Source organism: Carassius carassius, chromosome 22, assembly GCF_963082965.1.
Source record: "Carassius carassius chromosome 22, fCarCar2.1, whole genome shotgun sequence".
NCBI lineage: Eukaryota > Metazoa > Chordata > Actinopteri > Cypriniformes > Cyprinidae > Carassius > Carassius carassius.
In genome coordinates, this window is record NC_081776.1 from 8407879 (window position 1) to 8431512 (window position 23634).

At 36.3% G+C, this 23634-nt stretch overlaps 3 protein-coding genes across 9 annotated transcripts in view; 2 read left to right on the forward strand and 1 right to left on the reverse strand.

Moving 5' to 3' along the window:
- Window positions 1–11601, forward strand: part of LOC132098863 (wnt inhibitory factor 1-like) — a 21033-nt gene extending 9432 nt beyond the window's left edge. For 4 of the 5 annotated variants that reach the window (XM_059505095.1, XM_059505097.1, XM_059505094.1 and 1 more), the window contains 8 exons: window positions 1285–1393; window positions 1921–2061; window positions 4214–4309; window positions 5144–5239; window positions 5591–5686; window positions 8114–8209; window positions 8389–8484; window positions 10776–11601. In XM_059505095.1, the coding sequence (XP_059361078.1) occupies window positions 1285–1393; window positions 1921–2061; window positions 4214–4309; window positions 5144–5239; window positions 5591–5686; window positions 8114–8209; window positions 8389–8484; window positions 10776–10906 (861 nt within the window). In that variant the 3' untranslated portion in view covers window positions 10907–11601. The remainder of the gene's footprint in view (window positions 1–1284; window positions 1394–1920; window positions 2062–4213; window positions 4310–5143; window positions 5240–5590; window positions 5687–8113; window positions 8210–8388; window positions 8485–10775) is intronic. The other variant, XM_059505096.1, reaches the window with a different exon arrangement.
- Window positions 11602–16909: 5308 nt separating this feature from the next.
- On the forward strand, window positions 16910–18013 carry vhll (von Hippel-Lindau tumor suppressor like). Of its 2 annotated transcripts, none has more exons than XM_059504495.1 (4): window positions 16910–17106; window positions 17138–17385; window positions 17458–17592; window positions 17688–18013. In XM_059504495.1, the coding sequence occupies exons 2-4, from the start codon at window positions 17205–17207 to the stop codon at window positions 17879–17881; spliced, it is 510 nt and encodes a 169-aa protein (XP_059360478.1). In that variant the 5' UTR covers window positions 16910–17106; window positions 17138–17204; the 3' UTR covers window positions 17882–18013. The 2 variants fall into 2 exon arrangements, with proteins under 2 accessions (XP_059360478.1, XP_059360479.1); XM_059504496.1 differs by having other exon boundaries at window positions 16910–17097; window positions 17133–17385.
- A 91-nt stretch (window positions 18014–18104) lies between these two features.
- On the reverse strand, window positions 18105–21740 carry LOC132098864 (protein lifeguard 4-like). Of its 2 annotated transcripts, XM_059505099.1 has the most exons (8): window positions 21549–21740; window positions 20692–20800; window positions 20470–20575; window positions 20351–20384; window positions 20150–20267; window positions 19689–19734; window positions 18982–19218; window positions 18105–18696 (listed from the first exon to the last, which is right to left on the reverse strand). In XM_059505099.1, exons 1-7 carry the CDS (start codon window positions 21637–21639, stop codon window positions 19012–19014), a joined length of 711 nt encoding a protein of 236 aa, XP_059361082.1. In that variant the 5' UTR covers window positions 21640–21740; the 3' UTR covers window positions 18105–18696; window positions 18982–19011. The 2 variants fall into 2 exon arrangements, with proteins under 2 accessions (XP_059361082.1, XP_059361081.1); XM_059505098.1 differs by having other exon boundaries at window positions 18105–19218.
- Between the last annotated feature and the right edge of the window lie 1894 nt (window positions 21741–23634).

Genomic DNA, 23634 nt, shown 5'->3' on the forward strand with positions numbered 1-23634 from the left:
ATTAATAAAATGTGTTTGCACTTTGATATTGTGAAACGAATCTGTGTAGTGTATTGGCCTAATTTGAAAGGGAAAAGGTCATTTCAATTCTTGTGGTATTTTGCATGTTGGTGTTGTAAAGCTGCACGCGGATCAAAGCGCGGGCCCGCCGCGTGAGCGCGCCTCCTCGACGTGCATGTGCCAAACATCTGGGTCGTCATCAGTAGAGAGCACGCGTGCGGCGTGCCAGAGCCCGCGCTTTATTGAACAACGAAACTTCCATTTGGAATCACTTTGCGTTGCTATTGCTTTTTGGTCCTCTTTGAAATTCTTTATGGTTTTGGCAGAAAAAGTGGCAAAGTATATATTTATTTATTTTCACAGTAGGTCCCAAATAGCCAGCATATGGTAGGCTATTCATCACAAATTACATGACTAAAATCAGAAAGTGTATTTGTATTGCTGACACCTTTTCTAGCTGCTAAAGTCATTTTTAGATTCAATTCAGATTTATTTCTGGCACTTTTTACAGTAAATATTTTTCCAAAGCTGTTTTACCAATCCCACTTCGCAAATAAATGTGACAACAGCAAGGAGAAAAGTACAAAAATGCATTTACGTTTAAACGTTTGAAAGTCAAAGTCAACATATTTTGTTATCATAATCCGTGAATGGCATGTTGACTTGACGAAAAAGCAGCAAGAGGGAGAAACTAAAATAGCAAGGGGAGGGATATGGAGGAAAAAGAGAAGGGCCCGCTCTGTCCTGGCCCCTGTTAGCTTCAAAGACGGCCACTGAGGCTTTAGAACAAAGGTCTCCGGCATAAAAGGCTGCCGGCGAGAGTTATCTGTGTTGGTTATTACCATTCAGCTGTAGGATTAGCTAAGCTCTCCACACAGCTTGTGTACTTTTGCCTTCATCAAACGCTGCCCAGCTTTTACACTCCGAAATCTAGAGACCAGAAAAAAAGAAAGAACCGTCTCCCTCGCTTTCATCTCCTTTAGAGACAGTTTTTTTTAGCGCGTGTTTGGCCTCGCCATCACGGCTGTCCTCAAAAGTGTGTAATCATCAAAAAGTTGAGGTAATTAGTTAGAGAGCGAAGCTATGCTTCTTTAGGAAGAAATTGATAGCCTCGCAAACTTAATGATACCCGGAAACCTTCTTTTTACTCTTTACAGATGCATATGTGCTCCTGTCATGTACCACATTCAACCTTTTTTGTGCTATAGTAACGCCCCTCTTTATGCAAATCTAATCTACTTCTTTGAAGATTAAAACAAAGTTAATGTTTATCTTTTAATTCAGGCAGAGTACTTCTATGAGCTTCAGACTTTGCGTTCGTTTGATAAAGACATTATGGATGACCCTACTGTCAATGTTCCTCTCTTAGGATCAGTACCACACAAAGCCTCTGGTACGCTTTTATTCTCTTATTTTATTTAATTATTTCACTATTGTCGTGGCTTACATTTTCCCTCTTAAAGGGATATTTCACCCAAAGAAGAAAAAAAAAACTGTCATTTTCTCACAAAAGAAGATATTGTTTATGACCAAAGAGTTGTCGGTAGCCATTGACTTTCATAGTATGGAAAAATCTACTATGGAAGTCAATGGCTACCGTCAACTGTTTGGTTTCCAACATTCTGCAAAACATCTTGTTTTGTGCTCAACAGAAGAAAGAAACTCTTAACAGGTTTGGAAGAACTTGAGGGCAAGGAAATGATGGCAGAATTTTCTTTTTTTGGATGAACTATCCTTTTAACCAATGTTTTGATAATAAACTGGTGGAATACTGGAATAATCATGATGTATTGATCTATTCACATAATTATCTATCTATATTCTTAAAATGACATCTATGAGATGATTATTATAACCTATGAAACCTGTGGCACATCGATGCTTAAGGTTAAGTAATCAAAAGGGCTGTTGTGTACTCAGTGGTCCAGGTGGGCTTCCCATGCAGAGGTGACCAGGATGGTGTGGCAGCATTTGAGGTGACCATCCTGGTGATGGATGCCGGAGGAAACATCATTCTGAGGATGCCACACAACGCTATCTTCTTTAAAACATGCCAGAAAGGTGAGTTTTCAAACTTTGCAGTCCAAGCATGAATGCTGATGCTGAATGAATGTGTGGTTTAAAAGAGAATGTTATGGACATGTAAAACACTGGATCAGTCATTGAAACTTTGCAGACTAAAGCCAAGACCCAATTGTATCGCTCTGAAGAGTTTTCAAGTTCATTCAAGTCAGCTTCAATTCAGTTGTTCATCTTCTAAAAGAAAATATAAACAGAAACAAATGAGACATTTGACAAAATGAATGAAGCAAGAATGCATACCAGTGGTCATGTGAAAGTGAAGACACTCATAATGTTACAAAATATTTATATATATATTTTTAAACGCGGTTCCTGTGAACTTTATATTCTTCAAAGAATGATGAAAAAACGTTTCTACAAAAATATGAAGCAGCCCAACTGTTTTCAACATTCTGATGGAAGGACTTCTGAAAAATCATGTGACTCTGAAGACTGGAGTAAATAACTGGCATCACAGGAATACATTACATAAAATTTCACAGTATTGCTGTTTTATCGTATTTCTGATCAAATAAACATGTGACCCTGGACCACAAAACCAGTCTTAAGTGTCAATTTTTCAAAATTGATATTTTTACATCATCTGAAACATCATTTATTCTTTCCATTGATGTATGGTCTGTTAGGATCGGACAACTATTTGAAAATCTGGAATCTGAGGGTGCAAAAAAATCTAAATATTGAGAAAATCACCTTTATCACCGTTCTTAGCAATGCATATTACTTATCAAAAATTAGGTTTTGATATATTTACTTTAGGAAATTTACTAAATATCTTAATGGAACATGATATTAACTTAATATCCTAATAATTTTTGTCATAAAAGAAAAATCGATCATTTTGGGACATACAGTGTTTTTTTGGCTATTGCTACAAATATACCCCAGCGACTTAAGGACTGGTTTTGTGGTGCAGGGTCACATATTAAAGAGATGTTATTTATGATTTTTCTTTCTTAAGGAGCACAAATGAGCATGTTTTGTCCCTCTTTAAGAGTAGTTGGTCAGAGAGAGAGAAGCAGAGATCATGGTACGGGTGTCTCTCAACCATCGCTGGCTCATGAGGTCATGTGAACCCTGCCAGCTGCAGCCCTTTAGAATGAGCATGTTATGTTTTTCTCTGATCCCCCCTCCCTTCTCTCAAACACACTAACCTCACGGTGTTGCATTCCCCTACACACCCTTCTCCATTCGGCGTGTAGACTTCACAGATCAAATGGTCCATCTGTCTGAAGCCACCCCGTTGGGAGGAAGCAAAGTGTTTCCTAGTGACAGCTGAGGGTGCAATAATGACTAGTGCTCACAACTTATTTATTTACTTATTTTTTATAAGACTGGCTGCATGAATTTCAACCACAGGACAAAATGACTTTGACATAGTTATAGTTTAACACCTTCAAGTTTATCCTTTTTTTTAAGGAGTATTTTTAAGAATGTTGAACAATAGTTTTGTGTTTCATAAACGAAAACCGCATTGAGTGAACCTGAAAACCAATAATTATTATGACATTATTTATACACCTTTATGTCATTCCAATCTTGTATGGCTTGACAAATACACAAAAGCAGACGTTTAACAGGATGTGCGAACTTCTCTTTTCCATATAATGAGAATGAATGGGGACTAAGAGCCTTAAAAGTGGTCCATATGACTTTCCAGTGCTACTTTCCAAGCACTTTTGAAGAGCAGACTCAAATTTAAGACGTTTTTCTCTGAAAATATATATTGACAGCCTCAGTTCCCATTCACTTTCATGGTATGGAGAAAAGCAGCTTGGACATTGTGAGAAACTTTTTTTTTCACCAAGAAAAGAAAGTCAAATGGTTATCAAAAGACATGAGGGTGAGTGAATGGCAGAATGTCAAGCAAACTAAACTACATGGTCTTTAAAGACAGTTGAATTACATTAAAACACATCTGCAACAGTATACACTGCATTTGACGAAGTTGTTGACATTCTGGATTCAACTCAAAGCCTTTTTTTTTCTCCTTGCTGGTGTCAGTTCTTCTGAAGGAAGTACCGTTATTGAATTCACTGCTCTTTCAACTTCTCTCAGAATCTGATGCGATTGGTGAAATAAAAAAAAAAGTAAGAAAATCTTCTCACATTAATGTCTCCTCTTTCTGAAGCAAAGTGCCCTGGTGGTTGTCGCAATGGAGGCTACTGCAATGAAAGGCAGGTCTGCGAGTGTCAGGATGGCTTTTACGGTGTTCACTGTGAGAAAGGTAACCATATTTATATAGAGGCACCATAAAGACAGATAAAAACTAAGTTACTGAAATGTTACTGACTGTGCAGTTGACTTGAACTGCATTGTGAATGAAATAAAATGAAGTAATAAAAAAGTTAAACATTCAAATGAAAATGAAAAGGATTATTTATATTGAATGAAATACTGTAATTATATATTTAAATATAAAATGTATATTAATTTATATATTTGAAGTTTTATAAATAGTTTTGTTCTTACTGGATCTCGGGAAATGTCCCAGAAATGTCTCATATCATACCTGGAGCCACATCAATCCACTAACAACTGATGCGAGCATGTAGAACCTCATCAATGACTCTCCAATACAAAAGCCAGATAGGTAAAAAATAAAAGAAGTATATTCTGCAAAACTCCTTTCTCAGAAAGATGAGCCTCCTTTGGAAACAAATGAGTGCATATAGTTTATTATGATGATGATTATACTCAACCTCAGAGCATCACTTCCCAAAATGCCTTGTGCAAACTACAAAGCGTGGTTAAGCCCGCTATGTACTAGTTTAAAGTTTCTAGGTTTCTATGAATTACCCAGCAGATTGGGACTGCTATAAGTAATGTATATATTATATTATATAGTGTTCATGTAGATCAATTGGTAGAGCATTGTGATATCAAGTGCAAGGTTGGGGGTTCGATTCCCCGGGAACACATGATAGGTAAAAATTGATAGCCTGAATGCACTGTAAGTCGCTTTGGATAAAAGCGTCTGCTAAATGCATAAATTAAATTAAATATATTAATGGTGTATTATATTTAATACATTAACTAGCATTGTTTCTGTCTTTTTCAGCCCTCTGTTCCTCAAGATGTCTGAACGGTGGCCTGTGTATGAGCCCAGGTTTGTGTATATGTCCTCCGGGCTACTTTGGACCCAGCTGTGAGAGAGGTTAGTTTCCTACCTGTTACATGCAAACATGCAGTTATTGTGCTATATTGTGCCACCATTCATTAAACCATAAATCAAAACCAACAGGACGGGAACTTGACTAAAACATGCTAAAAACGTATAATACACAAAAATACACATATACGCATAAATACATATTAATAAATGGCTTAACATTACTAATTAGCCAATAACAAGACAGTAAGTAGCCTGAAAAGTCTGATCATAGTTTTTTTTTTTTTACCTTGTCCTTGATCTAAATAAATGAAAGCACAAATTGTTTGTGCATCATTTCTCTATGTAGTTTGTGACGTGTTCATTGATTTTGCATTGCATTTTCTACATTAACAGCTAACTGCAGCACTACCTGTTTGAATGGAGGGACGTGTTTCCATCCTGGTAAATGTATCTGTACCGTCGGCTTTGAAGGGAGCCGCTGTGAGCTCAGTGAGTTAAGCTACATCTACCTTCATCATAACTGTGAATGGAACAGACTACAGAACAAATGAACAGTGATCTAAACAAAATCAAGCCAACTTGCAATGAAAAAATTTAATGGGTTTTTAGGGGGAAAAAAGTTGATAAGAACTGCAACTACTAAAGGCGCATTGTTTTATATGCTTCACGAATTCGATAGTCTTGGTGTAGTAATGTTCAAAAGTACCCTTCAAAAGTTTGGGGTCAGTACTCTTTATTTTCCTATTAATTAATAAAATGGTTTTATTGAGCAAGAATGCATTAAATTGATCAGAAATGACAGTAAAATGATTTATAATATAACACATGATTTTCATTTCAAATAAACTTCCTATTTGTCAAAGAATCCTGAAAAACATGCATTACGGTTTCCACAAAAGATAAAGCATCACAACCGTTTTTAACATTAAAGATAATAAGAAATGCATTTCTGAGCACCAAGTCAGCACATTAGAATGATTTCTGAAGGAGACTTATGAGGATGGAGGTTGATGAACCCAAAAGTAGACAGAATGCTCTCACAAGATTTATTGAAGACAAAAACAGAAAACAAAACCCACGAGGGGGCAAAACAAGACAAAAGGCAAAAGCCTTGACTGAGACCTGACGATGACTAAACAGTTACTAACAACAAAACAATTAACATTATACGTTGAACAGAACTCCAGACAAAATACTCACAGCGAGATATCATTTAGATAGACAGTGACAAAGCTTGACACCATTTGACAATGAACCGACCCAGGACAGAGAAACACAAGGGGTTTATAAAGGGAGGCTAATAATGAACACAACAGGTGAAACTGATACGCTAATAATTACAAAACGAGGATCACAAGGGGGCGGGGTTACATGACGAGACAACGCAAGCACATGGCCAAACAAATGGTCATGTGCTGCACATGAAAACATGGGCCTGTCATGATTCTGCCGCAAGACAAGAGAAAAATCAAGAACAAGATGGCAGGATCATGACAAGACTAGAGTAAATAATGCTGGAAATTCAGCTTTGCATCATAGTAATAGATTACATATTAAGAAAATAACAGATTTGATTTAGCTCACAACTCAAAAAAAAAAAAACACCTATAAGAAATTCCTGACCTTATGACTCAAAAATGCCAGCTTTTTAGTACTACTGACTAAATAGCTCTATTAACTTCTTACATAGGGTATTAACTGACTGTTACATTATTATCATCATCTATCAAAGGGAAAGCAGTGTTGTTGTTCTTAAGATTGTAATAGGCTCACTTCCACAAATTGCCCTCAGAGCAGTTCTCCAAGTCAACTTCTTAAGTGAAGTGTGTTCTCACATTAGTGTTAAATGGGCGGCACCTACATGGGCAAACACAGGATGTAATGCAGTTGTGTTGTCAGTCACCCTAATCACTAATAACAGCCTCATGAGCTCACATGCACTCAAACAGTGTGGCATTTTATCTTTGGCCATTTACAGAAAGCTTTTTCTTCCTTTTTTAAACTTAAACAGATATTGAGATAAATGCCATTTAGGACTTGCTCACTGAGGTTTGCTTTGGTAATCGCAATTATTTATACAGGCTTGCTTTGCTTCAAAGGTCTATAGTTTATTTCGTTGATGTTTAAACAACTCCTCTTTGACCCTGATTATCATCCTTTACTATTCAAAGGCAGGAAGTATTGCAGTATTCAGAGGCGTTTGGTCTGAAAAGGGAGGGAAGAGAAACATCTCTGTAACATTTTTATAGCATTAAGCCAGTTTTTACCGACTGATCCACTGCAGTATCGTGTTCTCTGTCAAAATGGTTTATGACATAATCGCCAAGAGTCCCCCTCTTTGTCTGGTTGCATGGATATGGATTTCCTTGATTTGTGAAGGAACAAAGAAGCCGCTGAAATTCAGTTGGTCTTGATCAAATATGGAGGTGTAAGAGGATCCGAGAGTGTTTGGGAAGGGGCTGTCTGCCTGTGCAACTCTGCTCTTGTTTTTCAAAAGCACTCAAGTCTCTTCTATTTACTTTACTTAAATACATAAATAAATGTATAACTTGTGTACACTGAAAAATGTATATTGTAAGTTTTATCAGTGTATATATATTTAAATGTGATACTGCATAAAACTTCAATAGGGTAAATAAATAAATATATATATGTTTATATTTGATTTAAATATATATTTGTGTGTGTTAAATATAAAACATGATTGTATGGAACCTGAATGGAGAAATTAATTATAAACAAGAGCTATAGTCCTTTGAAAAGATGATCTTGACCTAACAATATAAGTTACTAATAGAACGTGTGTAAGTTCAGATACTAATTTAGAAATGTCAGTTAGTGAAGAAAAAACGTTCTCTTTTGCAGTCTGTTGTTTTTGCATTTTGGGATTGCCACTAATGCAATTGCTGTCTGCAGGTAAATGTCACCAGCCATGCAGAAATGGAGGCAAATGCACGGGGAGAAACAAATGCAAGTGCAGCAAAGGCTACTATGGCGATCTGTGCTCCAAAGGTGAGGTTATCTCGACTTAGCAGAAGAACTGTGGATGTGTTTGATCAAAAAGGTGCTTGATTGCACCTTAAAAATTCCACTTGGTCTGCAGGCTTGCTGAACAGCACAGGAAACATTTCCAAGACTAAAGACTGTGTATCTGTGTAAGGCTGAATGTGAATGTTTATATGTGTGTGCAGCTGTCTGCGAGCCCAGCTGTGGAGCACACGGGAGCTGTGTGGAGCCCAACAGTTGCCAGTGCAGGGACGGTTGGCATGGACGTCACTGCAGTAAGAGTAAGAGCACATCCTTTTTCCCAAGGCCAGTATACTCATTGCCTCCTGGAAATGGATTAGAGCAAGAAATCTGCTGGGGGTATTACCATGGATATTTAGACATGTTAAGGGGCGGTCACACTAGAGTTTGAACGTGAAAATTTTTTCGGACGGCGCTGCAAACATGGATGGGAGCAGGAGATAAGAGTTTCCCCTCAGTTATCACAACATGGATTAATCTGTGCTTATACTGTGTCTTTTGCAACAAAGTAGAAAGTGTCTCTCTCTCTCTCTCTCTCTATATATATATATAGTATAGACCAAAAGTTTGGACACACCTTCTCATTCAAAGAGTTTTCTTTATTTTCATGACTATGAAAATTGTAGAGTCACACTGAAGGCATCAAGGGCTATTTGACCAAGAAGGAGAGTGATGGGGTGCTGCGCCAGATGACCTGGCCTCCACAGTCACCGGACCTGAACCCAATCGAGATGGTTTAGGGGTGAGCTGGACCGCAGAGTGAAGGCAAAAGGACCAACAAGTGCTAAGCATCTCTCGGGGAACTCCTTCAAGACTGTTGGAAGACCATTTCAGGTGACTACCTCTTGAAGCTCATCAAGAGAATGCCAAGAGTGTGCAAAGCAGTAATCAAAGCAAAAGGTGGCTACTTTGAAGAACCTAGAATATGACATATTTTCAGTTGTTTCACACTTTTTTGTTATGTATATAATTCCATATATAATTCCACATGTGTTAATTCATAGTTTTGATGCCTTCAGTGTGACTCTACAATTTTCATAGTCATGAAAATAAAGAAAACTCTTTGAATGAGAAGGTGTGTCCAAACTTTTGGTCTGTACTATATATATATATATATATATATATATATATATATAGTGTATATATATATATATATATATATATATATATATATTTATATATATACACTAAGCAATACAAAATAATAAAATGTGTCCTCATTCAAATGTACTGTGTTTCCAATTGACACTGCGAACCATGCAGCGTTTTTTTATTTTTATTTTATTTCATAAAATAGGACGCTGTACTACGGCTAAAATTAGCGATTCCTTAATATTTGAATTTCTGTACAGAGAGGTCACGCAGTGACGTATGGATCTTCTACTGGACCCACGTCTTCACGTGATGCGAATTCGCAGGTCACCAAAGAGTTCACCAAACTACAACTTTGGAAATTTTTCACATAAGCTTGCGCTTCCAGTCTGACACATTTGCATGCGTATGAATGGTAGTCAACGGAACGAAAAGTGCAGTGTGACCACCCCATTACTATAATAATACCATAGTTTATGTACAGATTACATTCATGGTAGTACATTGGAGTGCTTGCAACTGAAAACAAATTAAATGGAAACAGCTTTGTTAACCACAAAAATTAACAAAATAAAGTAAAAACTAAAGATTACTGGGAAACATCGGGAAAATATTAAAATGATTTCTGGACTAAAACACATTTTCACGAACTCAGAACTAACTAATATAAACAATAAAGTTTATTTAAATATATTAAATATTTCAAAATAAATGGTACGTTATAAAACCTGAAACCTGTACAATATACAACACCTGTACAACCTGCATTTAACATGAAAATGTCACTAGATAGCAATAACACTAGTCAGTGTATGCAAACTTTTTTGGAAATGTAAATAATTAAAACTATACCATTGAATTCATTTTGTAGCCCTAAAAATACTAAAACAAGAATTAAATACGCTGAAACTACATGTAGAAAAAAAGACAGAATAACTTTAAGTAAAAAAAAAATTAAATAAAAAAAAATATATATATATTTAAATATTTCAATAAGAACCTTGTTGCCATGCATAAGTCAATGTCTGTATTAAATATTTAAATTATTATTTAAAAATTTCTTGCAACATTCAAGCACTGGTTAAGCAAAATAAGTCTTTTACCACAGTTTGCACCATTTGAAACTAAAAATCCTGCCAAAAAATACTTGTTTTGTAGTACAGTCAAGTGTCTTGTTTGTGTTTTTAAATCAATATTTTTATGTTTGATTACTTAATATGGATCATGGCATTGCCACACTGATATCATAAGGCGAGTAACCTGTCTTATCCTAATGTTTGAGCAGAAAAAAACATTTTTAGTTAACTACTTCTCCATACTTTCCCTAGACAAAGGTCAAATGAGTAGTATTTTATACCAAATATACCATAGAACTCATTTTAACTCTAACCCTTGCAAAAATGGCTTGGTTCTCAATGATTAATGCTGCTGCACATGTCTGACTGCTCTCTCCCTCCAGGATTTCGTGGAGTAGTCTCCAACAGCCAGCGGGTCTCTGATTCCAAGCACAAGTCACAGCCTGTGGCAGTGAAGGGCACAAAGGAAGTGCCTGAATCCAGTCAGCCCTCTGAAACCAACTATGTGGTTTAAGCCAATTTTGCCAAATATCCTCCATTTCAACATTGCCTTCTCCAAAACAAAGCTTTTATCCCCCTCTTCCGATCCTCATCGGGACACTCCCAAGCTGGACTGCTGCTCTCTCAGAGCGAGACTTGTTTTTGTAGTACAGTCACAGTGTCTTATTTTACCACACTAGTGCCTTTGATATAGTATCTCCCACAGTCACCCTTCATCGAGCTTCTGTCCTGCATCAACCGAGAGAGGAGCGAGTCACATGCTTGTGTTGAGCGTCTGTGATGGTGTGGTTTGTGTGGTTTAGTTTCAGATGTGGCACTGAATCACTGGGAGAAATGTGCGTTACGATCCAAGAACTTCCGGGTGTGGATGCAGCTTTTCTTAGGATGGTAATTGCTGTGTTTGGCTTGTACTTGTGGCTCATCTGATTTAGTAAACATATTGTCATCATTATTCTCACTAACATTCTTCTAACTTATGTAGTAGCTTATCCGGCAAATACTTGTATAAGTAATATGTATCCTGTTTATGCTATGTAAAATTGAAATCTATAGATATATATTTAGATATGGGTAGACAGTCTTTAAGTGCTTAAAGTTTTCATACGTATGTATAACAATGCACATGAGCTGCTTGTGATGTCATAAAGCCAAAAATGTCTTAATTTTTCATGTGACCTCATTACAAAAATAAAATGTGTTTTCATGGAAGTGTTCATTTTTTAACCGATGAAGGGTCAGTTCTGTCTTTATTAACTCCCTCTCATGTTGTTCCAAATCTTTTTGACTAACTTTCTTCTGTGGAACACAAATTAACTCAGACTAAGTCTGTCAAGCTCCAAAAAGGATCATAAAGGCATAACAATGGTCCATATGACTTCTAGCTCTCCTTGGTGTGTTCATAAGAAGTTAATTAATTTGAATTGGTTCTTTTTGTTGGAGAATCTAGTTTTTCAAAACGGAGATGTTGGCAAACTGGATGGATTTGGTTCTTCTGTTCAACTCACTGTTAAGATTTTACTAAAGGTGGTTATCAGTGCGTAACATCTTAAATTTTGGGCTTTTCCTCACCAAAACCATTTAATAGCTGTAGTAGAGTTTAAATATTGCACACATGTCGTATTATTATGATACCTTAATGATGCTTTTGAGTTGTTTTTGAAGCTTGGAAGCAGACAAAGACTTAAATTAAATGGAATGTACTAAAGCTCAGAGAGTAAATACTACTGTTCAAATGTTTGAGTTGAGGTAAAGAAAAAAAAAAGTTTTCTCTTATGCTCACCAATGTTGCATTTAATTGATCAAAAATACATTAAAATCAGGAATACTGAGAAATCATATTATAGTTTAAAATACATTTCCTATTTCAATATATATTTTAAAAACGACATTTATTCATGTGATGCCAAAGCTGATTTTGCAGTAGCGATTACTTCAGTCTTCACTGTCACATGATCTTTCAGAAATCCTTCCAATATGTTGATTTGGTGCTCAAGATACGTTTCATATTGTTATCAATGTTGAAAACAGATGTGCTGCTTAATATTACATTTTATGCAATATGTGATGAATACATAGTTCAAAAGAACAGCATTTATTTGAAATAGAAAGATTACAAATGCCTTTACTGTCACATTTGATCAGTTGAATGCATCCTTGCTGATTAAGTGTTAATTTCTTAAAAAAACAAAACAAAACTCCTTCCAATATGTTGATTTGGTGCTCAAGATACGTTTCATATTGTTATCAATGTTGAAAACAGATGTGCTGCTTAATATTACATTTTATGCAATATGTGATGAATACATAGTTCTAAAGAACAGCATTTATTTGAAATAGAAAAATTACAAATGCCTTTACTGTCACATTTGATCAGTTGAATGCATCCTTGCTGATTAAGTGTTAATTTCTTAAAAAACAAAACAAAACAAAAAAAGTTACAGACCTCAGTTTTTGAACAGCAGTGCTTATATGCATATATATATATATATATATATGCATATATATACTTTCTTTACATTAGTTAAAAGTTATTGCATAATTTGTTCCACAGGTTTTCTAAGCCTAAAAGTTTGTTAAAAAAAATAAAAAATAAAAATAAAGAGGAGGAAAAGTGGTTTTACTGGCTGGTCTTGTGGCTTCTGTATATTAACCTCTACAGGGGGCGCTGATCAATCAGCCTTGCGTCCAAAGGAAGCTGGTATGGTGACCAAAGAGGATAAGTGAAAATATTTATAACCACGTGAATTTGCCCTGTCAGGTCACCCTTCATGGAGGAAATACAACAACAAAAACACTATGTGGAATGCCAAATGTGTAGCAGGCAAATGAAATGGCAGTAACCATGGAAACGGAAGTCATTTCGTGCCAGTGAATTTTCCAGACATCTGGTAAATTGCATTAAGCAGGTGCAATCTGGGTACAAACAGGTATGTTCCATTTATATCTGCCTTTGGGCGATGGAGCAGGTACATCAGAAAGATTTAGTCTGTTGAGAATCAACTGAAATGCTCATTCCAATACAGCTCAAATATTGCCTCTTCTGGGAATCATAATATGAGCCAGAAATATGATAGACATACTTATATGAATAATCCAAAATCAACATTTACTGTAAGCTCAATAAACAGGCATTATGTTGGTTGCCACAAATAAATAATTTTGACTTCTTTAAAAAAAGCTGATGAATGATGAAAACTTTGTCAGCCAATCAGAATCCACCAGAGACTGTAAAGCATTTAAAGTGGCAAATGACATCAAAAGCAGCATGTCCTTATAATAAAAAGAAAGGTATCATCGCGCTGAAAAAGTTATTGTTCTTGGTGTGAACGGGCCTTAACTGTATACTGTATAAACTAATAATAAATTCTAATTCTATGAGAATATGGAAGTCCATATCACCATAGACACATACACGTAGATCTACATTCATCTTCTCCAGACACATCAGTGCTTTTACGTGTTGTCACTCACAGCAAAAATAAACTATGGTAAGATGGTAGTATTCACGGACCAGCTTTAATAGATTCAGTATGGGGGATGGGTAACATATAGCGGCTAGTAGAAACTGCTGCTAATGAGGATCTATGTGAATATATCTATGGTCACTCACAGAAAAAAATCTATGAGTTTCCTAAGATGCAACACCACTGCACAGCCTCGAGTTGTAAAAAAAAACGATGAGATTTACATACCTGAAGAAATTTGGTAACCTTTTACAGGTGAGAATGTGTTTTTATATCTATTAATTCAGTGTTACAAGTTTTTAAACTATGGTAACTTTTTAAGATTGTTTTTGCTGATTCCTTTGTTGCAATATGTGACTTTTGCAAAATCTAGCAAATTCTGAAGTCTATTGCAGATATAGAGATATTCATACAGACATGTGTATAACTATGCTTGCAGAAGCACAGTCAACTTGCTCTCAAGTGTTCACAGGCCGTTTCAGTAAGGCAGACTGCTTACATATAGCGGCCCATAGAAACGGCTGTTAAAATAAATATACATAATTAAAGGGATTTGAACAAACCTGAAACAAGTCCCTGTAATTTACACCACAGAGTGAAATGACAGCACATCATCTGTTATCAACACAAGAAGGAGAAGCAGAAGTCATCAGTATGGTGGGGTAGTACGAGTGTTTGTGCCAGTCAGGAAAATTCCTCTGTGATGTGGAAGAGATAGACAGAACCAACAAAAGCAACAAGCATATTATGCCCACTGTGGCGAAAAGTTCTCGTCATTGTCCCGGCAAAAGAGAAGCAATGAAAGCTGGACATCAAAGGGTGAACGGGAGAATGGGCTGTCTGAGCCAAGAGCTTTAGATCTGCTCTGCACCCCATACATAATCACCCCGCCGGAAAATACAGTAGGCTTACAGGTAGCGGTCGAGAACACTTTAGTGTGCTTACTGGGGTTGGGCAATGACTCTTAATGCAAGTCTCATTGTTACATATGTCCTGGGCATTAATAACGTAAAAGCCATTTGAATTTCAACTGTGATCAGCTGTGGTCATTTTGATTAGCTCAGTATGAAATTAGCTTTCTGGAGCATTTCAGCCCTTGGTAGTGCAAGTGAAGCAAACAATCACCTTTGGGTGCAAAGCACTGTCAGAAGATCTCCAGGATAACATTGTGGACACACAAGTTAGGAGATGGATATATACAAAAAAAAAATCCAAAAACTTTATCAATGCCTAGAAGCACAGTGAAGTCTATTATTATGAAGTGGAAGGTATTTGGTACAACACGGACCCTCCCTGGATCAGGGCGTCGCTCCAAACTGGATTAAAAAGCCAGGAGGAAACTGGTCAGAGAGGCAACCAAGAGGCCTACAACAACTCTGAAGCAGAATTTATGACAAAGAGTGGTCAGTGTGCATGTGACAACAATATCACATTTCTCTCCACAAATGTGGCTCATATGGGAGGGTTTGAAGAAATAAGCCACACCTCAAGAAAGGCCACATGCAGTCTGAAAAACACCTTGAATATTCTGAGGCAGATGAGACTAACATTGAATGAATTATCTGGCCTCAGTACCAAAAGATTTCTGGCAGACACCCAATCCAGCTTACCATCCAAATTGAGGAAAATCTGCTGCCATCTGCCAGAAAGATGTCAATGGGAAGAAAGTTTCCCTTTTCAACATGACAATGACCCAAAGCACACAGCAAAACTGAGCACACAGGGGTTAAAGGAGAAAAAGGTGAATGTCCTTGCATGGCAAAACTTAAACCCCAGTGAAAATCTGTGGAATGACATGGAGACTGCAGTCCACAAAACGATCACCATCAAATTGAACTGAACTCTTGAGCAGTTCTGCAAAGAGAAGTGGGCAAATATTACAAAGTCTAGATGTGCAAAGTTAGTAGAGACAAATCCCAACAGACTAAAGAAAGTAATTAAAGCAAAAGCTGGTTCAACAAAATACTTATCAAGGTTGTGAGATCCTTTGCCCAAATCACTGATTCTGGTTTTAATTTGTCACTTGGATGTGATTCCCACTATATATATATATATGTTTATATATACTATATATATATATATATATATATATATATATATATATATATATATATATATATATATATATATGTTTCTTGTTGTGCATTGTTAATACACACACACACACACACACACACACATATATATATATATATATATATGTGTGTGTGTGTGTGTGTGTGTGTGTGTGTGTGTATTAACAATGCACAACAAGAAACATCAGACAGAAGCTGTTTTTGCACCTTCTTGGTGAAATACTATAAATAAAGCCTATGAAAATTAGTTAGTACTTTTTTTAAAAAAAGTAGGAAAATGCATTAACAAGCATCTTCTAGACATGTGCCATAAGAAGACTAAATAAATCACTTCACCAAGACTTTGAAAAGAGATCAAATTTACACTGCTGGTGTGCTTTCAAAACTCCCAGCCTATATGATTGTGTGTATTGTCTGAGCTGTAAAGTGAATCAGTGTCTATAGAGAATAGGATATTCCCGTCTTGTCTAAAGACAGCCCTGCCCTGCTTCTCCAGAGACAAAAACACTGACATTAAAGCCTCGCTGTCATTAGGAATTTCTGAGAAACCCTATCCTTCAAGAAACAGCCACTCTGGAATTTTAAATGGACTTCTTCATCCCGTCTCGCCCTGGGCCTTTCGGAACAGAACGGGTGTTTGGGATCTAGTAGTGTGGATGGCAAATCATGAGACTTCTAAAACTGAGATAAAATGGACCTCCTCTTGTGGATTTCGGTGAAAGTGAAAGTCGTGACATTTGCCAAGTATGGTAACCCATACTCAGAATTGGTGCGCTGCATTTAACCCATCCAAGTGAACACACTCCCGGAGAAGTGAGCAGCTATATATCAAGCGCCCGGGAAGCAACGGGGGGTTCAGTGCCTTGCTCAAGGGCATTTCAGTCATGGGTATTGAGGGTGGAAGAGAGCGCTGTTCAATCACCCCCCCACAACTCCTGCCAGCACCGAGACTCAAACCGGCAACCTTGAGGTAACTAGTCCAAGTCTCTAACCATCAGGCCACAGCTGCCCCCAGTCTCCAGTAACCAGTCTCTTAAGTAGACATATATATGATACATAAATTAAATCCACTTATGGTCTGCAACAGAGGAGATTAGCATGTTTAATTGCAGGGGAAGAAGACTATTTTCAAAAATAGTGGCCGGTTCCTTTAAAAATCACTTCCAGTCAAATAGGTCAGAGTCATAGACTGTATAAAAAGGTCAGAGTGTGTGATGCTGCCACCTATCCGTGATGCAGCGAAACTGCATGTGTGTTTTGTCACTCCAGCGCTATGGCTGAACAGGAAGCGCCTGCACCTTTGAAATCTCTCAACTCGTACGATCCAACGTATATCTCTTTTATTAATAAATCCAACGCGAATGCCGAGGCCTGGTGGCTAAACTTCTCGGGGCAGCCGGTGTCTTACGGCGACATACAACCGATGAAATCGCTTAAGATGAACACTTTTCTGAGTAAGTTACCGCAGAACTAGCAAACTTAGCTCGTTTCCCTAGCCGGTTTGTACTAAAGCTGTTTTTTCCCAGCTCATCCGTGGATCTTCAGAGCATCAGACGGAGCTAAACTGCTGGCCAACCTCAAAGAAGTTTACTTTCCCACTCCAGCACAGTTTGAGGAGTACGGATACCCACGGTACCAGCTCGTGGATGTGACTGCACCAGGTGCGAGCCCATTCTTCACCCTAAGATGCTCCATATGCCTTTGATATACAAAATAGTTTCATTTAAAATGGGTATTTATGCTTTGTTTTTGTCAGTGTACTCATTACAAGAATACTGTACACGTTTGATCAGGAGTATGGTGAGAAAAGAAGATATCTGCAAGCTGGAAATCCCCGAGGGTTTGAGAAAGGACCTCAGCCGTGAACCCGATCTACTGAGAGACATTCAGATTTTATCTGCCAAGAGATCAATAAAGCGTTTAAGCTGGATGAATTTCACTCATGTATGATTTCATGTTCAAAGCAGGCAGAAGCTTTCACTTTGAATCTGAAAAAAAAACAGCACTTTGTTATATTTCCTCGACCAATCAGATTCGAGGATAGCAACTAGCTGTTGTACATGAAAGCAACAAATATGGGTTCATCAAATAAATTTAAAATCAGTTTTTATATGTGACCATTTTGCCCTTAAAAAAACAATGACAGAAATGTACTATATTATGATAAAAAAAAATTATGATGAATATTGCACTTTGGACACGGAGGTCCCTGAATATTATGTTCTATGTTATTTTGTGTTTATAAAAAAAGCAGACTGACATATTGGAAAATATTTTGAATACTTTTGAAACGGATTGCATGCTACTTTAAAATGATGTAAATTTAATGTTGTGACATGTTAAACTGCTGCAAATAAAATGGTTTAGCCACAATTAAAAACAATTTTGCATTGTGGTTTTCCATGTAATTCAGGCCTTTTAGTAAGATTTAAGTTAATAATAAACATCCCATAAACAAACCCAAATTTAACAAAATGTCTCTGGCTACATGTACAGTTTGTACCCAAACCATAAACACTGATTCACTACAACATCTAAATAAATATGAAAAATCACCATGGATTACATACAACAGTCAGCTAAAAACAGGAATCTTAATTAACAACACAGTTAGCAGATCAAGTTAAGTTGTACAATCATGTTTGTAACATTCACATTTAGCCATTAAATTACAAATACTGCTTGCAAGTTGGAAGTATGCATCTGGTTTGGAAACAAGGGGAAACTACAGTACAATAAGAGTGTCTTGAGGAGCTTCATCTCAACTAAAGGAAGAAATTAAAGTCCAAGGAGTTTGATGTTAATTCCCATCCAGATAGAAGAATAGCACACATACTCCATTAATTCTGAACACTGCAAATAACTGCAATGCAAAGAAATAATGTCTTACATTCAGTGCATTTTGAAGGCTTTTATTCAAATAAATAGTATATATGTGGTCCACAAAGTTTTTTTTGCAGGCATCTACAATGCTTCATTTGGATACTAATTAACATTTTTATTTGATTATTGTACCTGGAGTCTATTAAATTAAAGAATGTTACTTTCACCTCTAAAAGTGAAGAAGAGCATCACAACATTCAGTGTTTCTTCATGGAGTCGAGGATGCGCAGGATGTAGATGAACAGGTTGACTATGTCCAGGTACAGGTTGATGGATGCCAGGACGTGCTCCTCCGGTGAAAGCTTATGCATCAGCAGGTGAGTATCGAAAATAATGAACCCGCAGAACAGCAGAGCTCCAGCCCCAGCGAAGACCAACTCCATCGTGTCATTGTAGAAGAAAAGCTGAAGGACACAGAGTTGCACAGTTGATGAATGTGGCTTTAAATCAAAACGTAACTTGACTGCATGACTCTTAAATAAAATCTTCAGGTTCAATACAAATTCAGTTCAATCAATTTGACAAATACTGAATACTATATATATATATATATATTATATATATTATATATATATATATATATATATATATATATATATATATATATATATATATAGCATAAAACCTATATTTATTAAATAATATAACAAACCATATATATATATATATATATATATATATATATATATATATATATAGCATAAAACTTATATTTATTAAATAATATAACAAACCATATATATATATATATATATATATATATATATATATATATATATATTATTCTATACATTTTTTTTTTTACATTGTAACTATTAAACCTACGTATTGTATTAAACCCAAAGCATTCTGATTAATTTAGCCTTAGACTCACCCTCATAAAGCTCGCAATGATCAAGATCCACAGGCCAGCAAACAGACTAAAGAATAAGATGAACAATTAGGGATTTTTCTACATGTTCTACATTTACATATAAACAACAGAGCAAGAACTGTTGCAGCAGGTTGTCTATTAAACAGACCAATAATATGAATGAAAAAATTCACACAAAGACATGCATTTTTCCTCCCAGTGACTTCCTATGCCGACGGAGTGGACCATGCATCACAATCATATAATAGAGTTATGACTCATAGAACCCCATTATTTTGGTTACATTTCATTTTAATGACTGGAAAAAAGAATGTTTCTCCAGAGACAATTTCTGCCATGACACAAGAACATCATTTCGCACGGATTCGGGAGTAAATGGATTAAAACAATAACTCTTGCACTCCCGTTACTGTGATGAATGTGACGGATCTGGGCCTTGAGCAGATGAAAAAGAGAATTACCTGGCTCCGAGCTTGCTGAAGTCTCTTTTAGACTGAAAAGTGTAGGCAGTGAGACCCAGGAACACGGCAGACGTGAGCACAAAGGCCTGGAGCACTATGGTGTACTCATAAAATGTCACTGAAAGCAGAAAAATATGGTATCAGATGAGCCATCAAGGATGCATCCATTAATATTATGGGGCTGGACTTCTATAAACTTACCCGCAGTGGCTACAGACAGAGACTCCAGCAAAGTCTGCATAAACATTTACAGTCATTATATCACACTACTTAATAGTAATATTTAATAGTCTATTTAAAATAAAAAATGGTATACTCACAAACCCAAAGAGCAAATAAAGATTAATGGGGTGCTGGTGACGGTACACAGCCAAGGCAAGGAGCAGGATAAGGGACCCGATAGCAGATATCAACACCAGAAAAGGACTGAAAAATTAATGCCGTGCATCACATTAATATATTGACACGGATTAAAGTGCAGTTTGTTTTCATAGAACAGCCATGACAATGTGGTAAGTTTACAGGGGAAGATGTGCTCTCACCTCTCATGCACAAAGTTTTTAACAGGGTTACAGAGCATGAAAAGGGCAGATACAGCAGTGGTGACGATAATCTGCAATGACAGGATTGTGTAGACCTTGCGGAGGAAATCTAGAGAGAAATAAAACTTTCAGCATCAACACTTAAATCATGCATATACAAATTATATATATATATATATATATATATATATATATATATATATATATATATATATATATATATATATATATATATATATACACACACACACACACACACACACACACACATGGATAGGCCTTGCAGAAAAAAACAATAGAGAAATAAGACTTGAGCATTTTAAAACACATACACACACACACATTTATATATAAAACTTAGTACATTACATATAAAATACACATACATAGTAAATAAATAATAACATTAAATATATATATATATATATATATATATATATATAAATTATTTAAATAGATTTCACAACTTGTCTCGTGACTTCAGTGTTTATTGACGTTCGCAAACAGGATATCTACCATTCACATTAAACGTCGACAATAAGGTTTGACAACTACATAAGAAACCTGTAGCATTTCTAAGAAACCTAATAATCTCATTTGAAGAAGAAATCATATAACGTTATAAGGGGCCTCGTGACAGAATGCCCGATTTAACATTTGTGCCATATGTTTCCTTTACTACCTGGACCTCACGATGAAACAAGGTGAAATAAATAACTGAAATGAACTAAGGATCCCACTCCAGCTGTTTTACATGTCACTGATTTCCAGACAATGTTATTGTACGTACGGACTTATTACCGATTGCGTAGACACCTAACGTTATGCCTTTTAAATACATCCAAATCGCGACTTACCCATACGGATGTGGACGCTCGCCGTCGCGACATTCGTGCCATAATTAAAATCATCCTCGATAGATGATCGTGGATATTTCTCCTGATTCATGTTTGATCGAATAAAACGCGTATCATTTACTTATAAATATACAAGTGATAATAGCGCTCTCTTCCGTCTTTCTGTGGTTTGTTATTATTATCTCGTCCTTCAAAGGTGTGCTTACTGCCACCTAGCGGATCAGACCTCAAAAGTGATTGAAATCTACTCTATGCTAGTGTGCTGGTCGCATTTAATGTGTTTGTTTTTAATACTTTCTAGTGTGGAAATTCAGTGAGATATCCTCAAACAGACTCAGCAGTTTACAGTCTTACAGTAATATTATACTTGAGTTGTCACTGCATTAACGTTACATGACTGCTAAATATAAAAATATGTATAAAAACAAAACTTTTGACCGCCAAATGCCCGTGTAATCATAAATTATATATATATATATATATGTGTGTGTGTGTGTGTGTGTATATAAATACACAGAAATATATTTAATATCTATATTAAATATATTTCTAAAATCTACACTTTAGATAAATAAACTAAAAAAAATTGTTTCAAGTTTGATGTAATTTTCTTGTTTTGTACATTCTGAACTTATTGTACATGTCTTTAAATGATTTAAAAAATGTTGTCACTTTTTTATCTGTTTTTTGTCTGTTTTTGACTTGAGAGGGTCTTGAGTTCAAAACCCTCTCAAGTCAAAAACAGACAAAAAACAGATAAAAAAGTGACAACATTTTTGAAAACAACATTTTGAACACTAGATTTGCATCAAATGCATTTTCTAAATATTTACCATATTGCACGCCTAAGTAGTGCACGGGCCATTCCAGAGAATGAGATGAGCACACAGCCAAATACAAGCGCAGTTCTTCTTTACCGAATTCATTCCAAACGCCTTACTTTAAATTTCCCAACAGGTACGTTGAAGAATCCACACAGTCATCTGTCATCTCTCTTCCATTCTCAGAGGGGTTTCCTGCACCTGTTTTCTTCCTTTGTGGTGCTAATCAGCTTAACGCAAGTAAGTAAAAGACCCCGTGGAGAGCTCCACCTCATATTTAAATAACACTATTTTTAATATTGCACTTATTTTACAACCCCAGGAGTGGTCGCAAAGTAATTTCCTTCAGGTTTAATTACAACCTCGTCTCCAAAGAGAATACAGGTTTTTAATTTTATTTTTATTTTTTATGTGGGCTGGTTATACCTATCGGTTCGGCCATGTAATGACATACCTGTGGGATTCGGATAGCGCCAGAGTTGCTGTATGAGTTGCTCATAGTCTCTCCTGGGCATGCTTAACAAAATGCACCACTGCCCGTTGCTTTCCCTCAGGAGCTTAATGTGGAAGCACAGAATTTCATTAAAGCCTATGTGGAGCCAGCCTCAGGGACATGGCTACATAATTCATTTGGAAGTACGCCGTCTCCTGCATCCCCTGTATCCATTCCCAGGAGTTTCTGAGTAACCTTATGGCTTCTCGCATTCAGGGGATTTCTTTCATATGGCACATAGTGGTGCCTCATTTTCTATTTCCAATCCTTGTGTTTCCTTTTACGCCGTATCAGCTATTGCAGGCTAACGGAAAAATGTTACATGAAAATTTGTAAATGTAAAATTAAATTTTTCTGAAAATGTATTCCCCCTTAGGCCATCCAAGATGTAGTGGAGTTTGTTTCTTCATCAAAACAGATTTGAAGAAATGTTAACATTACATCACATGCTTACCAGTGGATCCTCTAGTGAATGGGTGCCGTCAGAATGAGAGTCCACATAGGATTCCACACAACTCTGGTCAATCGATTAACAAATTGTGAATTGAAAAGCTGCATGTTTGTGAGAAATCTACCAAATCTACTGTAGAATACAGACATTTTTACTTTAAATTTTTACTTCTGGCCAAAATACTACCTTGCAGTCCTTAATAATGCTTCCTGTAGTGAAAAAAAATCCATCCCCTATTGTCCTTTCACATCAAAATCCACCGTCATGTTTGTTTCAAACTGTTTTTTGTTTGTAAATGGTGCTTGATTTGTGCATATTTCT

Excerpts from the sequence above, each read along its gene's own strand:
- LOC132098864 (XM_059505099.1), bottom strand. The coding sequence starts at position 21,639 with ATGAATCAGGAGAAATATCCACGATCATCTATCGAGGATGATTTTAAT. Across the intron at positions 20,576-20,691 it reads AAAAACTTTGTGCATGAGAG|TCCTTTTCTGGTGTTGATAT; the intron begins GTGAGAGCACAT and ends TTAATTTTTCAG. Across the intron at positions 20,385-20,469 it reads TTTATTTGCTCTTTGGGTTT|ACTTTGCTGGAGTCTCTGTC; the intron begins GTGAGTATACCA and ends ATGTTTATGCAG.
- vhll (XM_059504495.1), top strand. The coding sequence starts at position 17,205 with ATGGCTGAACAGGAAGCGCCTGCACCTTTGAAATCTCTCAACTCGTAC. Across the intron at positions 17,386-17,457 it reads TAAGATGAACACTTTTCTGA|CTCATCCGTGGATCTTCAGA; the intron begins GTAAGTTACCGC and ends GTTTTTTCCCAG. Across the intron at positions 17,593-17,687 it reads CGTGGATGTGACTGCACCAG|TGTACTCATTACAAGAATAC; the intron begins GTGCGAGCCCAT and ends TGTTTTTGTCAG.